Source organism: Hesperophylax consimilis, chromosome 18, assembly GCF_061612785.1.
Source record: "Hesperophylax consimilis isolate HC1 chromosome 18, BYU_Hcon_1.0, whole genome shotgun sequence".
Taxonomy (NCBI): domain Eukaryota; kingdom Metazoa; phylum Arthropoda; class Insecta; order Trichoptera; family Limnephilidae; genus Hesperophylax; species Hesperophylax consimilis.
The window spans coordinates 29,854,114-29,873,456 of record NC_142853.1 but is presented as its reverse complement, the minus strand read 5'-3'; the positions used below and the strand labels follow the sequence as shown (position 1 = coordinate 29,873,456).

The 19,343-nt window shown below is 33.7% G+C and overlaps 1 protein-coding gene across 3 annotated transcripts in view; it reads left to right on the top strand.

Moving 5' to 3' along the window:
* spri (Src homology 2 domain-containing protein sprint) overlaps positions 1-19,343 on the top strand; it is a 428,719-nt gene that overhangs the window by 367,698 nt on the left and 41,678 nt on the right. For all 3 annotated transcript variants that reach the window (XM_089642791.1, XM_089642789.1, XM_089642788.1), the window contains 5 exons: positions 1,122-1,274; positions 7,197-7,371; positions 9,578-9,725; positions 10,719-10,835; positions 12,220-12,343. In XM_089642791.1, the coding sequence (XP_089498917.1) occupies positions 1,122-1,274; positions 7,197-7,371; positions 9,578-9,725; positions 10,719-10,835; positions 12,220-12,343 (717 nt within the window). The remainder of the gene's footprint in view (positions 1-1,121; positions 1,275-7,196; positions 7,372-9,577; positions 9,726-10,718; positions 10,836-12,219; positions 12,344-19,343) is intronic.

Genomic DNA, 19,343 nt, shown 5'->3' with positions numbered 1-19,343 from the left:
GACCTCAAACACGGCTATGAGACGGGTGTATGTCTCATGTTCCTGCACAAACCCTGGCTCTGGGATGTCTAAAATATCTGTGTTTTTTTCCATACATTGAAATAATACAAAAAAAAATTATAAAATTAACTCATTTATGTTACATTTAGTAGACCAATGCAGATTTCCAATTTTTGGTACAAAATTAACTCTGGAGTGAGGGCCAATTTACTAGCTTAATTAGTCTCGGGCCAATGGGTTAATCAAATCAATTCCTAAATCCTGATATCGACTTTTCTTCATTTCATTATTTGTACTCATTCAAGATCCTGATATGTATGTGGAACACCCACAGAAGCTGACTAAATGAAAAACTTTTACATTACATTATTATCACTATTATATTATAATATTCTATCAATGTTATTATCACCTGCTTAATATTAGAGGATCAAAAAAAGAGAGGAGAAATGAAGGCAAAAAGAAGTATTGTTTTGTAGACATGTTTTGTAAAGTTATTTCTTGAGTTGTTTCAATTTTGAATGGAATTCGATTGCGAAGAAACATACATACCATTTTTGAACCTGCCACCTCTTCTCCAAGAAACAATATTAATAACTTTTAAAGGTCATACACAACAATGTACTATTTAGCTCACTGTCCCACGGTCCGGTAAGGAATCGAAATAAACCGATTGCTGTAAGACCCTGTGCAGAAAAGTAAAGTTCGCTATGGGTTGCAGCGCAGCCATTGTAAGACTTTTCTGTGCAGGATCTTACGGTTTATGTTGATTCCTTACCCTTTCTTTACTAATCTCTTACCTAACTTAACTTCCAAAAACTTAACTTTAAAAGATTAGTGGTCAAAGTATTCTCCTGGTAAGACAGATGCCAGTTCCCAGTTGAGTCCGTTACCTTTTTATTTTCTGTGTCTGTTGTGTTTCATGTTTCCTTAGATTTATTAATATTAACTCTTTGCCACGCTGTAAGTTGATATATGAATATGTTTACATCAAGAATCTTTGTTTGTTTGAAAAAAAGATTCTTGACGTAACCATTGATTTGTAGGTGATGTATATATATTTTTTACAAATTAACTCGTAATATTGCAATGAATTACAATAGAGTGTTTCTTTTTCGTAGCTTCATCCCCAAACACGTCAAGTTCCGTTGACAATCTTGCGGGAATGAAGTCCGGACGGCCTCGCGGTAAGGCAGTCCTACCACCGAGAATCAAACCTGTGCCGGTGCGGCAGGATCAAACATGGACTGTCGACTCCAGTTGGGAATTTATAAGTAAGCCCTGCATTTAATATTTTCCTTGAACACTTCAAAATAATGTTTGTGTTTATATTTTTAGATTTCTGACCCCTGCACTAATCTCGCATGGCTGGTAGAAACTAGATCTATGCATTAATACCGGTAGGCGGTTTGCAAAGCTTAGTAGGAGATCAGGTCACTAGCGGGGTCGATCGATAATGTCTTGCCATCGTTCCCAAGTATGACTGCAGTAGTGTTGCTTAGCTTACGACTGCTTAGCTCACGCACAAACAGTTCACGTCGAATGAGTTAAGAAAACATAGTCATTGTGAACTATTGTTTGTTTGTTGGCAATCTGCAGTCATGCTTGGAAACATTATCTATAAAAACTTTTTCGATCAACCGTGCTAGGTAAACAGATGAAGATGCGGTTATCTTTGCGATTTTATTATTTTATATTTACATAAATAAGCTATTTTCTATAGATAGATAATTAAATTATTTCCGCTGCATGGGGATTTTTTTTTTCAAACAGATTTCAGTCAATAGCTGTAAAAATTCAAGTCAATTTTTTTTTAGTGTCAGAAACATACACTTTGGAGATTGCTTGTTAACATTTTAATTTTACTACCCGGTTTTACCTGAGTTTCAACACTTTTGTTACATTGACCAACTGAACTATAAAAGAATGGCTTCTTTTCTTACTTTTGTCATTTAATCTGTTCATTCGAAGCTCCATATTTCACGATGGTAATGACAGTGTAAACATAAAATAGCTGTATGGACCTGCATAGGTAGACATTTCAAACAGAAAAGTTAATCAAATTACATTATGCCAGAGCTCTCTCTCTATGGAAAAGCTTTTTATTGGCTTTAACGCACAGATTGTCTTGCCAATTGTTAAGATTTATCCTATGGATTTTTCTTTTACCCCTTGACCTTTTTGCTTTTGTATAATACATACTTATAGCCCTTTACCTAGTGACTCATGATTTCGTAACTCAAATACTAAACATACACTACTTATACTGGTTTGTGCTGGAGTTGGGTTATCTCCTTTGACCTCAAACCAAAGGACTCTCAGACGGATTGTGTGTTTATGGATAAAAGAAAAACCAGTAATAAGTATTTATCTATGTACACATTACACATGGAGAATGCAATAAACAAACACAGTCATTTTTACCTTCAAATTGTTTATTTTGTTTGAGTGAAATGCGCAAAAAATGATAACCCTGTAACATATGAGTTGTAAAACTATTTATGACCATAATATTACGATCTAGGTGATCCGAAAATAAATTACTGGAAAAGCATAATGAATATGTTTAAGAAAGGGGCATTTAGATTGTTTGAACATGTAGAACAGACAAATAGAAATAAAGAGTTTCAGATGAATATGCATAATATAATACCTGCAAGTGGATGGGAAAAGAAGTCATAAATGCCTTTGGAAGATATTTTGGTTCAGTTTACCAAATCAAAGTCTTAACCCAATGTTTCCCAACACTATCTCTCCATCAGGTTTATTGCAGCGGACATTCTTTACTAGCATTGGCCGCTATATAACATAACCAACCATTTAAGGTTATCTACGAAATAGCCGCGGCTACACTAGCGACAGTTCAGTAATTGATTATTTGGTTTAAGTGATTACGAATACTTGACTAGCTACTAGCCACTTTCGTGTTATCACGTGAGCCATTCGAAACCGTTCGGACGATGACAAAAAGAGACAGCGCTGTAGATATAGCGCATGTATATCTATTATTTTTTTTCTTTAGTGAGGTGAAATGAGACAGAGCTATATAGTTTATGTAACGCAATCCTTTTTTGTAAGCCGAAAACCAACCCATTACCCACTGACAACCATAACCAACTAATCACCAGTGATAACTAATAACTAGACAACCGGCCAGCAACGTAGCCACGAAGCCGAGGTGAAGCTACTATATAGTCCAATAACCAAAATAACCCAATAACCATTCTTATAGCCAGGTATTATTTAGTTTCTAATAACATATTGAAATTCTGGCTATTTACCCAATACTTTACTAAACTTGTCCCTGTAGAACTGTTGCATTAATGGAATTATCTTGACAAATTCCGTGAAGTCTTACATATGTACCGACATCAATAGTTCTATATATAAATTTATCCTTTGTTCTGTGAAGCGTGGCTCGAGTGTCTTTTAGTATCTTCGGTTCTGAAAATCCTTATAAAGAGTCTGATGTAAATAATGTATCTATTACATGAATAATCCATTTTAATATGATGAAACCAACGATATTGGGCTCACCGACCTATTTTGGATGCATTTGATTAGTCATAAATAGTTTTTCTTTGTTTATTTCAATGTCTGATTTGATAATAGCGGTGTGGTAACCACTATTATTTATATTTCCCTTAAATTACATCATTATTACTGATGGTGTTGTCTACAACACTTAGAGGGGTAGTTTTTCAATTATCGTCGTCCACATTTTGCTGTTTCTATATGTAAACTTAGGATGATCAGCTCCTTGAATGTATCCCTCTTAATATCGTGAGTACCGATGTATCCTGTGGATAAATATTTTCAAAGAATCATTTCTCTGAATATAACTAGCTATTCTGGGGAAACTACATTATGGTAGATCAAATTAGTACTGTATCAAAATATAACTAGCCGTTGGAAACAATAGTTATATTGTTTCAACGTCCAACGCTGTTGAAAATAATTAGCGCCAATAGTTGAAATATAATACCTACTTGCGAATATTATTCAACGCAGTCAACGATTCAACTGCCTAATAAATAAAAGGGTTAAGAGTTTGCACTTCGTGAACAACATTACTCGATATTTCAAATGGTCTTTTGGTTATGTAACTCCTGCTAGACGTTTTTCTTTTATTTTTCCATCCAATACGGCCGATACACAGCGCCAAGGGACAACCAAATTTATCAACGACAAGCAAAAAATAACCAACGTCGGCCGCGCTACGTTTTGTACCTATTGTTTTCAACAGTTTGGCTTGTTAAATCAAAAGGGTCAAGAGATTACACTTCGTGAACGATATTATGCCTAATTTGAAATTGTCTTTTTGTATTGTACGTACCTACTGCACGTTTTTTTTTATTTTCCCATCCAATACGGCCGATACAGAGCGCCAATGGACAATCAAATTTATCAACGACTAGCAAAAAATAACCAACGTCGGCCGCATAGCTACGTTATGTACCTATTGTTTTCAACAGTGTTGGCTTGTTAAATCAAAAGGGTCAAGAGATTACACTTCGTGAACGATATTATGCCTAATTTGAAATGGTCTTTTGGTAATTTACGTACCTACTGCGCGTTTTTTTTTATTTTCCCATCCAATATGGCCGATACGCAGCGCCAAGGGACAATAAAATTTTTCAACGACAAGCAAAATATATCTTCAACGTCTTTAATATTTCAACGGGGTAATGTTTTCAACACCGAAACCAACGTTTTCCAACTTCCAACAGTTTCAACAGTTTCAACTTTATTGTAGGATTATTATTACGTGTGTGCTGCATAGAGATAATAATAATACATCAATGATCCGGGAACCACCCGTTAATTGGGATTCCCTAATACGATTTTGATCTATTTTTTGTTTGTTTTTTTGTTAGTATCGTGTCGATCTCCTATACGTTTAGTTTGATTGTACTGGCTTGTCGCGCGTCTATTCAATCTGTTTTTGTTAATTGTTTTACTTAGTGATTTATGTAAAAATACATAAGTGTTTGATATAAATTTGATGATTAAACTAATTTGTAATTGAATAATAATTATTAGTGTTTGTGTCGTAGTGTGATTGAACTTTGGACTGATGATAAATATTAAACAGTTGAACAGATGGTTATTTATTACTCTAATCCCAACAATGTTAATGTGTTTAAAAATATAGTTCACAAACTTTTGTTAAGGGGGGTACCTACTCCCTTGGAAGAACAAGACTATTCGCAAGATATTTCTGAAAATCAAACAGAATCTTCAGACGAACCCTTATCATTTTGGAATGCATTAAATTCAGTAGTCGAAAAAATTAAGCCAGTGAATAATCCAAATAACAAATTCCGCAAATAACTGGACATGTATCTCGAAATGGATCTTCTTGATAGAAAGAGTTGTCCCCTGAAATGGTAGAAGGAACAAGGAGTATATTTTCCGAATTTAAAAAAATCTTCATAGAACAATGCGGTATTGTAGCAAAATCCGTTCCTTGTGAACGAATTTTTTCCAAGACTGGACAAATTATATCCGACCGCAGGTGCATTTTTAAGGCTGGAAAAGTGCGACAGCTGGAGTTTTTGAATATGGATTCGAAAATATAGAAATGCGTAAAAAAAACAATCTGTAAATACCCTTTAAATGACTTAATAACCGTAAATATTGTACATAAATAATTTGATGTGTAAAAACGTCTGAACTGTGCTAAAAAAAGTGGGACCTTAAATAGACTGAGCTTGGAGTAAACCTATCAAATAATGTAAGTCGTGGTTTAATTTTTTTTAAAAACGTCTAATCTTATTAATTTTTCAAAACTGGACATTATATTCTTACAAATAACTAAACTGAATAAACATTGAAATTCTAAATACTTGGACCGTATTTTTTTATAACGTTTAATGCTTTATGATAATTTGAATATGTGTACTTAGATATTAGTAAATTATCTAAAAAAATATAATAACAAATGTGATCAATGAGGTTTCATCGAGTATGGAGAATTAAGCACTAAAAACAGACCTGAGTTAATAAATCACTAGAAATAATCAATTATAGTTGCGTCAACGTCGGCGTTATTTTCAACAGTTATTTTCAACAGTTGAAAATCGCCAACGATAACGACGTTGGCGTTGGATGGAATTATCGTCAACGCCCAGTACTAGATCAAATACTGTTTTTATAATTATATAAACAGATTTTTCTGGTCAGACGATACAATTTTTTTAATTTATATATTATTAACTCCTTTCGGTTTTTACATATGATACTTATCGTATTAGAAACATGAGTAAATAACAAAGCAAATTGACATCCTTTTTAAGTAATACAATATTGGAATGAAAAAAAATTATTAAAAAAAAAAGTTATAACGAAAATATAATCCGCTGGGGGACACCGTAAAATGTGGATGCTGTGCGGAAGGAAAACTTAATTAACAATCTTATTATAGGGGCGCTTAGATGATTTGAAAATTTATGCCAGACGTTCGTAGAAAGAAGTGTTATTATGCTTTTAACCTTGAAATGCCAGTGTATCTGTAGAAGAACTCACCGCACTTGCCTCTAGTTTGTGGTAATTTGAATTTGAAATGCTCCTTAGATATTAAAGTATATTTTATTTGCTCGGCAAAGAAATAATGAATCTTAATATTACTCTAGCTTGTCCTTTCGTCACTTGCAAACATATTTATTTTATCTGATTAAAAGCGCGTTGCAAATTCCGTGTCAAAGTTCATAATTTTAATTTACAAAAGTCATAGTATTGTATCACTTATTTTTTATTGAGATGAATGCTTATTTAGCTTGAAAACATAATTTACGTATTTAACATTAGAGAGAAAAAATATATTTATCTGAATATAAGTAGCTATCCTGGGGAAACTATAAATGATGGAATATGTATATGATTTTTATAAATACATAAACACATTATCTGAGAAGTTAATACAATTTACAAAAACATAATTTTGCAAAAAAACAAGTAAGTTAATACGAAAATGGTGTCAGCGCACGGCAGGCCGCTCGACATTTTAGCTTTGCATTACAGGGGTTAAGAAAATGTCTATCTAAGCAGACCATTACAGAGGTTAAGAAAATGGCTATCTAAGCAGACCATCAGAAAGTGATTTATAATTTTTTTTAAATTATATATCCCCCAAAAAGTAACTAATTTTAAAATCTAAAAATATGTTTACATCTCTAATGAATAATTTGTTTCAGGCAAGCAAGGTGACATGACTCCCCTGCAGAACAGCGGGTGCCGCGAGGGGGGTGAGGCGGGGATGCACGGTAGCTCAGGGGGAGGGGCCTTTCCCTCCCTGACGGAGCAGCTGACTCGGCTGGACTCTGCCCATCATGGAGACATGCTGACTATTCATCAGGTCCTGGCACAAAGGTAAATGGCTCTACTCGCCTGGTAACTTCATACTTTCATCAGCGGGCCTCAGCACGGGTAAAGCACCCAGTGAGGCCCACATTATCAAATAATGTAATTGTATCAATTAAAACAAAGTAAGAGTGGTATCGTCATTTTCTACAGATTATTTATGAAGACATTTCAATAACAGGTTTCGGAAATTTTAAATTTTTAATGCTTGAATAGACCTATGTTGTAGTAAAGAAGAAACAAGGCTAGCAAATCGTTCCACAGCCGAACTGTTGAACTCAAGAACGAGTTGTAGAAAGAACTCATTCTCATGTGAAAAATATCAACTGATTCATGATAATCATTTTTTTTCATTGTAATGGAATTTCATCACAAAGTATCAAAAATATAAATATTAAAAAGTATACAAATGTTGGGATTGCATTTGGCGTGTTTCCAGACTATGAGTGAAAGATTTTTGGAAATCTTCTGGATGATGAACATCTTTAGCCATGGGTCGGCAACTTTTGTTGTAAAAGGGCCAAATATTTTACGTGGAGATTAGTGCAGCCTGCATTTGGGTCACATATCACTACAGTATACCTACGATTGTTGTGGTTGCATTTGACTTGCAAGTCTTTTATATTAGCTTGCATTTTTGAAGTAGAGACGCGTAGTATTGCATCAAAATGTGAATCCGATAACCGAGAACAGTGTTTGTTTTTCGATAATTCAGAATTGAAAAAGTTTACTCACAAATATATGTACTACCAAACATAGTAATTATTTGCTGAACCAACCTTTTTAACTCCTTGTAGTGTTCAGAAGGCAACCTGCTATAGAAATCCACCAGTTAGTTTTTTCCTTAAAAGCCATTTTAAGTGTGTATCACTTTGCAAATCTATCACGTCGATTTGTAAATCTACTGTGAAGGGGTTTTTCAAAATCTCCATCTAATACTTCATCTTTTTGAAATCAGCAAAGCTTGAAGTTGTATTAATGCACTCTTCATTTTAGTATTTTGCCAAATGGAATTTATCCCAACTGCTTCTACTGCTTTCTTAGATTAAAAACAATGGTTTTTCTTTAAATTCGATAAAAAAATATAAATTTGTCCATGCTTCATTAAAAATCTGTCTTTCATCAACAATCTTCATTTTCTTAGAAGTCATCTTGGGTGTATAAATCTGCAACAATACAGATATAAAATTTTAAAATATCTATTGGTTTTTATGGATAGCGTCTTAGTTTTGTACAATACTTGTAATGTCAGTAATAATATTATTATCATGAAATTGGTAGGTACTTAGCTACAACGCTAAGAGAATGCACAAAAACAACAACACAGATATTATCAATAAATAAAACTTGCTGTGAATGTTAACGCCGATGTGCATAGGTAGTAGCGCAGCGCGAGCAAACAAACGGGTGGTTTGACTCGGTGGCGATCGAAAACGGAACGAGGCAAAGTGCGAGTGGCATCCTTGCTGTCTATCGCTTTCCCCCTTCTCCACCTTCGCTACCCCTTCGCTCCCTTTCTCGTTTCTTTTCACTCCGATGTGTATGATAGCGTCCGTCACGTGCAATGCGGCGAGAATCTTGCGGGCCGCACCTTGATCTTGACGTCTTGAGCCTCGCGGGCCGCATGCAGCTCACGGGCCGCTGGTTGCCGACCCATGTCTTCAGCAAAATCTTTCATTCTTTCCAAGAATGGAAGACTAATCAGTTTAATGGCAATTTTTAACACATCAAACTTGCAAGAAATCATGACATATAAACCTTTGGTCATATTATAATATTTTATGAAACAAACATTATTTAAAAATTTTATCAGGAATCAAGCCTTTTTAAAATGTCCTTACAGATAATGTTTTTTTTTTTTTTAAATTTAATATTTCTGAACCCAGACAACCATGTTCCCTCTAACATTGGTCTGCCCAAAATGTGAATATCTCTTCAAAAAGTATATAAAATGATCCGGATGAGAGGAACAACTTTTCATACAAACCTTAAATTTGGATTTGAGTCCAAAATACTCAACCAAATTAAATAATTATTTTTTTATCGTATAGCAAATATATAGTAAGGGTATAATATTTATTTGCGTTTCAAATTATAAAATATTAATAATTAAAGAGTTCAATGTTTCACGATTGATCGGATGGTTTCAATAAGACAGTTATTCACCTAATTTTGAAAGGGATTATAAGTTATTGATATAATATCCTTGTTGCAGATTCCCCGAGCTGAACCTTTCTCCATACCCTACCATGCTAAAGTCCAGCGGAGAAGTGGAGTCTTCCCATGACCCTCCAGAGGACTCTAAGGGCTGCCGTATATCCAGCTACGACAATGTGGAGAACAGACTTGCGGTTAGCTCACAGGTAATACATATAATTTCAATAATACATATTCTCCGCAATATATGTATGTACTGAAAACTATGCCAATAGAGTTCTTGAAAGTGCCTTTTTGAGATGACTATACAGGAGTCGTGAAAATATGGAAGAATTATAGTGATCAGGGTAAATGTTATTTAGAGGATTGAGTTTAGGATTACAGAAAATAGTTACTAAACTAAAATAGTAATAAACTAAGTTTTACTAGTAGTAAACTAAAACTAAATATTTATTTTTCGGAATAACTTTATTATTGAGTAAAACATCAAATTGTAATATTTAAATATTGAAGACAATATTAGTGATTTCTAAACGAAAATCTGAAACAGAAAAATCAGAAAAGGAAACGGTCACATCACATGTCGCACATTAAAAAAAAAAAAAAAAAAAAAAAAATAAGATAGGTTTATCTAAAAAAGACGCTGTCTGGATTGCATTTAGTTCGGGTTGAATCTTGCGATCATACATAAAGATAGTTGCCAATAAAAATGTGCGGTGAAAAAATGAAGACAATGATAGTGGTTCTTATTCGAAGTATGATACAGTTAAAAGTGACCGAGGGGAATAGGGTCCCATTAGCTCAGTCGGTAGAGCACTGTCCCGGAAAGACAAGGGTCCTGGGTTCGAGTCCCAGATGTGACCGTTTCCTTTTCTGATTTTTCTGTTTCAGATTTTCGTTTAGAAATCACTAATATTGTCTTCAATATTTAAAACTAAATAGTTACGCTACAAGATTTATTTAATACTGGATACAAGTTACAATGGATATTGCGACAATTAACATCTGAGCTAGTGGAGTTCTAGGTTTAAAAAAAGAGGGCTAATAAGCATAAGATACTGTACATAAACTTTTGTCTCACTCTAACACTACAGAAGTCAAACTGACAACTTTATTATCCCACAAGCATATGATCTAGTCTGTTCTGGAATGTTTTATGTTCTCCTCATGTTCATTAATGTTCCATATTTCATGTTAAGGCGAGTGACGATGGGACGGTGTTCAACGAGCCGTGGGACTGCTCCCACTGGGACAGGTTCCTTCCCCCTCACTCCAATGACGAGCCTCTTTCCCTTCTCTCACACACCTATGATGCGGTAAGTTAACATATTATACTATAATATTTTATTTATAAGGGACAGAATACTACAGTAAAACAGGCATTCTGATTTCAGAGATTTACAGAAAATTTGAAATAGGGAAAACCTTGGAAGTAAAATAATGCTGTAAATTTCCTGAATCAAAAGTAAATGTGACATCATTAAAAATTATGTTTATGGTTACTTAGGCAAAAGATAGAAGATTAAAATAAACCCAGGCGAACATTAGCAACTTTAGTTGCAGCAACAAATGCATCAACATCAGAGAGTCCTTTCAGTTGGGCCTGCTGGCAATTTACGAGTGACGAAACTATTTCTGCGCTTGTGTTATTATATGGGTGTCCGCACACGGGTGACAAAAGTCAATCGGATACAGATTCCATCAGCGAGTTCAACCCATGACTCAGCAGCGTGAGAATATAATAATAGCGTTAATAATAATAATAATATTTGGCTAATTTACATAGCGCCGTTTTCGTGAGAGATCACCTCAAGGGCGCTGTACAAATATATTTCTTAAATATTTAATACTAGAACTACTGACTTATCTCTAAGACTTATATCTAGTGACTTATGACTAAGGCCTATAACTACAATTTTAACGACATATATGTATACGAGTATTTACATATTTAGAAACTTAAATAAATTAATAACTAAAATTAATATGTATTAACAATCTAATCTTACTAACGCCAGAAGAAGAAGGAAGTTCTATTATATTCGGGTGTTTTTATTGTTAGATGGATATATATGTTAAATGAATGAAATTAATGAATACAATCATTCGTCAATCTTAAACGAAACCACCTAAAAATCTTTAGGTGATTTATCTGCCAACAATTAAACCGTTTGACTTGTTATGTTCCCGCTGATATTGTCTATTTTCCATTGGTAGGCAAGTCAATAGCAAAATTGAATGAACGGAATAGCTAGATAATGTAACAATTACGGTATAAAAAAATGAAAAAAAAAGAAATATTTAGATAGAATGACGGATTTATGGAAATGAGTGTCTGAAAAAGTGAGTTTTTAGTTTGGATCTAAATTCTGTTGGGCTGGTTATACATCTCAATTCCATAGGAAGTTTATTCCAAGCCTTAGGGCCGGATACTCGGAATGCACGATCACCAAACTTAGTGTTCGGATTTCGCTTAGGCTCTTTCTGAGAGTTGACTGCCTTAGACCAGTATTAAAATACTGCACCATTTTTTCAACATCTGATTATAAGAACATAAACCACTGTTGTCTTTTCTAAATCCGTTGCTGGAATGAAGGTCTACAGGAGATAGTTGGGACTGAGACACAACTGTTGCCCACTACCAAGTTGTTTGTGTGCGCCTGGACTTACTCTTAATTATGATATTTGGTAATTCTGTAGGAAGAAGACGATAGCTCTACAGCGAGAGAGAGATCAGTAACCCCACCTACAGGAGAAGCCCCCATCCGACTAGCCACCATCTCCAGAGCCAAGAGCTTCAGGGACAGGCTGGACCCGCTGTTGGGTAAGTCTTAATCAACAATAATTGTCACCCAATTTAATATAAGATTTTCTTCCAACAAACCCTTTGTTTAATTTATTGTATGAACATTTTCAATTCTTCGACTTGTATAGAGGGAAAGTTTTGTGATACAAACAGGATAATGTACACAGGAAATGAAAACAAAAAACTTGCCACATGAACCGAGTCGCGGTGCACTGTCGACATGTTCACCCGTCGTTCCTCTCCCGGGTGTGCGAGAGTATCTAATTTTTCCCTGATCTGTCTTACTGATCATTATAAAGTTTTACGTCATTTTTAGACATAACTGTTTTACTTAACCCTTAAATGCATGATTTATTAATTTTTCTAGAAAAAAATATATTTTGTAGATATTTACATGCATATGCAAGGAAATATAAAGAATTTATTTTTTTTGTAATTTTTCAATGATATTTGATAAAAAAAAAATTGTTGCAGATTTACAACACCATGTATTTAATAAAAAATAATATGAACAATTTACGTATGAAAACAAAATAAAAAACTTTTAAAAAATTTCTCATAACTAATAAGTGTACCGGAAATATACGAGTTATTACATATAAGTATTGTATTATTGTATCTACTTACCTAAGAAAATCAAAATAATAACAGCAAAACCAAACTGTAATTCTAACCTCCAACCAATTTTCGAGAATCTTCACTTTGTTAAAGAAAAGGTGACATTTGAAATTCGCGAAAGAAAAAAAAGGTGATGCCACTCGATAAAATATATTACCGTGAACTTGATAATTCTAAAACGGCATGCATTAAGTATACACCAAAGAGTTGGTGGTTTGAACCTTATGTTGCAGTTTGCAACAGTATGCATTTAAGGGTTAATTCAAAATATTTTACAATAAAATCAACTTATTTATCATTAAATACGTTGAATTAATGATGAATGATCTACCCAATGTATAATAATATATGTAATAGAAAAATCACAATAAAGTTTTAAATTAATATATTATTTTTTTAACATTTATTTAAAAAATATATATTTTTATTTATATTAACAATCGTTAATTAAAAAATAGAAGAAAGTGCACAATATCCATTAACAAATGTTTACAAATAATTTTTAGAGAATATAGGGTAAATTCAAATAAATCTAGAATCTTATTAAGCAAAAAAGAGAGAAAGTGCATAATGTATGAAAAAAGTATGTCACGGTTGTTATTTTTATAGGAAAACAGCTTTCAATTTTCTTCTAAATGTACTGAATGTATCAAAAAATATTTCGGAATCCTTCAGGATTTGATTTTGATTAAACATTTCACACATTCTTCTGATTAGATCCCTGACAACATGTTCATATACATATGTAATTTTTTTATAAAATAAAGAAGATTGTCTTTAGGTTTTTTATTCAAATCTTCTTATTATTTATTTTAAATTAAATTTTGCACACTTGACTTTCAAAACAAGAGTGAGGTCATTGTCTACAAGGGATTTAGAGAAGCCATCCCATTCCATTTTCCCACCATTTAAAGCAGATTAATTCCCGGGTAATGCTGAGTACCTAAACTATTTGTTTTTAATAAAATATAAACGTAATAAAATCAATATTTTGTTTATAGTCAGCACCTCTTTCGAAATACAATGAGATTCTTCAGAGTTTTCTGACCCAAATCCAAAAGGAACAAAGGTTATGTGTCACAAAACGCTTTTGCGTATCTAACCAGAATATATGAGTTCCTTGAATTCTATCACTAAACTTATCCAGTTGCGCATTGTTTGTTTTCTTAATCAAACAGATAGTGACAAAGTCCACCGCTGAGAGGGCTTACTAATCTCGGGACTTTCTAATTTATAAAATATATATATATATCATTACTATTTTTTTTTAATGATAAAATAATGTTTATAAGACAAGGTTTTATGCGTAGCCAAAAGGATAACAAATTATTATAAGCAATAATTAATCGCCTGAAATATCAATACAAATTGAAAACATCTCCCGAGTAAAAAAGTCAAAATATTTCACCAACAAATGTAGATAATAATATAATATGTCTCGACGCCATCTAGTGGGAAATTTAGCACTAATAAATCCTTTACTACAAAAATATAGTTGGTTGTTTACAGGTGAAAAAAATATAATAAGCAGTAATTGTTGATTGAGGTACAGTATATAATGAATTATTTGGCGTGTTGGAAATAAGCCGACATAGCTCAGTAGTCCAGAGCACCTGACCGGACATCAGAAGGAACGGGTTTAATTCCCATCAGCGGCATTTATTTTTACTCAGGAGATGTTTTCAATTTGTATTGATATTTCATGAATCTAATTATTGCTTTTAATAATTTGATATAAATATGGTTCTATCGAAGAAAGCAAATACTTTGTGGCTATACATTATATAAAAGAAAAAAAACTTTGTTTTAATCCACTTTATTGAGTTACATAGGTCGACAGGATTCTGTTGCACTCATCCTTCTTCAGGACAGTGAAAATATAAATTAAATCAAATACAGAGGACAATTACAAGGTAAACAGAAGGAAAAGAGAAAGCATGTAAGAAAGGGAGAGAGTATCAAAGACAGGCTGGTGGAGGGGCAAGGGAAGAGTGGGGGTTACATTGGGACGGGAACAACTTTAAAATCGGACTGTCGACTAATTCTAACTGTATATTTAAAAGTGGAAATTATTTTTATTTTTATTCGATTTGGATATTTTTAATGTTTCATTTTTTATGAAATATTTGGACTCCCGTATTTTTATTAAATGTATGGTTAGTATCTATTTAGTGTTTTGCAAATTCTGAAAAGCCCGTACTTGTCAAACACCCTATCCTGAAGAAGGTTAACCAGTACAACCGAAACCATCCACCCATGTAACTTTATTTTTATTTTTTTTTATTGCAGGCAACCCGGGCGTTTATTGCAATAACATGATCAAAATTACAAATATGAAAGTAACCCTCACTAGAAGATTTCTGTTCTGAGGCGGGTTCAATAAAGTGGTTTAAAAAAAGGTTATTTTTTTCAATAATATATAAAACAGATTAGAAATTTATTCTTTGTTGCAAAAGCCCATAGGGGGGGGGGGGCGAATAAATAAAATTAAATAATACAAAAAATAATTTCATAAAATAAAATCATCTTGTTTTGGCGTCCGAATTTGTTATGGCAATTACGGCCAATGTCTTAATTGAGTTATTTGAAGAATATTATGTACTGTACCATAATTTTATTACTACAATAACTCTATTCCAATCACTTGGCTGTTTGTTGAAACAAATTCTGGGGTATTAAAGTGATTTGTTTTTGGGCTTCCTTCTTCACCTTCAACCTTCAACCTTCTTTAGCCAACGTTTCGGACAGCATTACAGTGTCCGTCATCAGGGCAGATGTTTAAACTAACGTAGAATTTTAGTTCAACGTTTTGTTTACGCATCTGTCTTGATGCTGACCGAAAGGTTGGCAAAAGAAGGAGGTAGCGCAACATGGCATAATACCCCAAAAATAAATCACTATAAAATTTTTGTCCGTGAAAATCTCAAATCACAACCATATTCTGGGGTAGTTATTTTATCTGCATAAAACTTTCCAATAAAATAAGGACTTTTTAAGTTTTTTATTTATTTTATTTTTTATTTCGTATTGCTAACTTTGACGAATTTGTTTGGCCTACCTGTTAGCCCGGCTTGAACAACTAAAATCTTACTGTCTATATGCAATATATGCACTAAAATTATCTGCTAAATTAATAAATTTCATTCTATGTTAAGGTAATTATTTCCCTAACCGTCGCAATTCTAGGTACAGATTATGAAAATTACTCTTTGTTCCAACAAATACTGCAAGAAACAACTATTTACTTGCACAATAATAGGTTATTAGGTGCTTAGTTTGGGTGAATTGAGTAATTTATGCGTATTTTGATTGAAACTAAAGCTTCGCAAATGTCACTACAAAAAAGTTCAAAATGATGGCAAAGGGATCATTTTACAAGGTTAATTTTGAACTTTGAATAAAAATGGAATTATAATGCGTCTTTTACCATCTGTCCCAAAGTAATTCGTTGTTTCTTTTAGTAAAAGTTGAAACGTAGTGTAATTTCCATAATCTGTGCCTAATAAAAGAGCGGCAGTTAGGGAAATATCTACCAAGTTAATACATCTTTTCATCTTTTATATTACGAATAAATTTTTTTTATTCCCTTGACAAAGTCTGCCTACATAACCGGAGCATACCATGACCGTGCTATGACCGAGCCACCAATCACGGGAAAGGAACAAAGCGACCGCAAGCGGCGTTTTGCCGTTTTGACGCCGCTTGCGGATGCTTTGTTCCTTTCCCGTAATTCGTGGCTCGGTCATAGCACGGTCATGATATGCTACGGTTATGTGGCAGACAGAAGGGTTGACATTGATGGTATTATAAAACTTTTATTTTTGAATGCACGTATGTACAGGATTTTCCAATAAGAGGTGTTATTTTGATATTCAATCGTAAAAGATCAATGGTTTCGTTGCTTGTGTGGCACGTAGCGTCGTCTTGTTGAAAGTAAACGTTGTCCAGATCAATACTATCCGATTCCGGACATAAAAACTCATTAATCATCTCTCGATAGCGCAATCCATTCACCGTAACTGTTGCTCCGGCCTCATTTTCGAAAAAGTAAGGTCCAATAACTCCGCCGGACCATAAACCACACCAAACAGTCACACTTTGAGGATAGAGAGGCTTTTCAACAATAACTCTTGGGTTTTCCGAGCGCCAGATGCGACAATTTTGCTTGTTGACGAAGCCACCGAGGTGGAAATGGGCCTCATCACTCAAGATGATTTGCATTTGATTCACTCAAGTGAATTTTAATAATTTCAATGCATTGTTGAAGCGTGTATCGTTCCATTTTTATTAATGGCGTAGTTTCTACTTGTCAAATGTCAAAAAATGACAGCTTCAAAAGTAACATCTACCGAAATAGCGGGCTATCCAAAATAACACCTCTTATTGGAAAACCCTGTATAATGATAACTGCTGGCCGTGCCGAAAAAAGAGCCACTTTTACATGAAGACTTTATTGACATAAGTTAAATAACTTAATAAAAATAAATGATACGTAATTTAACAACCCCTGCGATGTGTGGAATCTTACGTTGCGTCTTACAACGTCACAATCTGTATCGTCTTTTAATTTACCTATTTTGTACTTTGATTCGAATATCAATTATTTATTTAATGTAATTATAAGATATAATATTATTCCCACTGAACTGGCCCAAAATCTACGGCGCCAACTGCATTTTATTTGTTTTTCCAAATGAGTTTATTGTAGTTGTGTATGTAAACAATGCATTGAACTGCGCGTTAAATTCGTTCTTTAATTGATCAGTACTGGAAATATCTTGATATTGAATCATCGTTTTGTATTTAGTATTTTCAAAATAAATTTAAATACATACCAAATTGATACATACTGCGTCTAACTTATTTGGCTGAGAATAGCGAAATCCTGTGTTAAGTAGAACCCTCACCATTTCTATTTGTAAATTTGTTTGTTTGTGCCGTATCCGGTCCACATGGTAGCCGTGTTTGATGGTACCTTTTGCCGGCTGTGAAATCGAAATAATCAACTTTACGGGAAGTCGACTGTTAACAGAACTGCTATTATAGGGTTTTCCAATAAGAGGTGTTATTTTGATATTCAATCGTAAAAGATCAATGGTTTCGTTGCTTGTGTGGCACGTAGCGCCGTCTTGTTGAAAGTGAACCAGATCAATACCATCCAATTTCATCCATAAAAAATCATTAATCATCTCTCGATAGCGATCCATTCACCGTAACTGTTGCTCCAGTCTCATTTTCGAAAAAGTAAGGTCCAATGACTCCGCCGGACCATAAACCGCACCAAACAGTCACACGTTGAGGATAGAGAGGCTTTTCAACAATAACTCTTGGGTTTTCCGAGCCCCAGATGCGACAATTTTGCTTGTTGACGAAGCCACCGAGGTGGAAATGGGCCTCATCACTCAAGATGATTTTTCGATGGAATTCTAATAATTAATAATAGTGAATTTTAATAATTTCAATGCGTTGTTGAAGCGTGTATCGTTCCATTTTTATTAATGGCGTAGTTTCTACTTGTCAAATGTCAAAAAATGACAGCTTCAAAAGTAACATCTACCGAAATAGCGGGCTATTCAAAATAACACCTCTTATTGGAAAACCCTGTATTATATTTGACAAAAAAAATCTTTCGTCATGAGTATGGTGTCACCAATTGAGGCATGTTGTGAGGCTTGGGATACTGGGAAGGGAAGGGAAATTGGGTTGATGAAGGTGTGGAAGTAGTTGACTATTCTAATCAGGTCACCAAATACGGCTAAAGCCATTTCAAGCGTTTCGTTTCTGAAAAGTGGTCTTTCACCAGGGCGGTACTGTAAATCTACTACTCTTCATTATTATATTTTTTATTTCATTATATTTTTTTTGTAATCAAAGTAGGTATCTAATAAAATAACTTAACATATCACGAATCCAAATTTAAAATTATATATACCTACCAGAAGTTAGTTAGTTTAATGATTTATCTTTTATATTTTTATGTTCTCTTACTTATAAAATTGGATGCCATATTTATTTTTAAAAAACATCATTAAACCATTGATGTATTATATTGAGATGCGACATGAAACAAAAAAATAGGTTCCGCTTTTTGATGACTCCAACTGACCTCCAACTCTCCCAGCACTCTTAACTAAAACTTTTTTTTTGTGGTTTATGTCTCAATGTTGCGAAGTCCAAATATTAGTACGTAGGTAATGTAATATTTTTATAGTAGTTTTAGATTAGATGTACATTAGATATGAAATCTTAAATTTTATAACCAAATAAAATATGCTTAAAAAAAACTACCGAAGCCAGTCTACACTCATCGCCTATTGTGTTCTAATAGTAGAACAAGTTTCGACGTGACATTGTTAATATTTTCCCACTTAACCGGACTATTCCTTCTAATGACAATGTA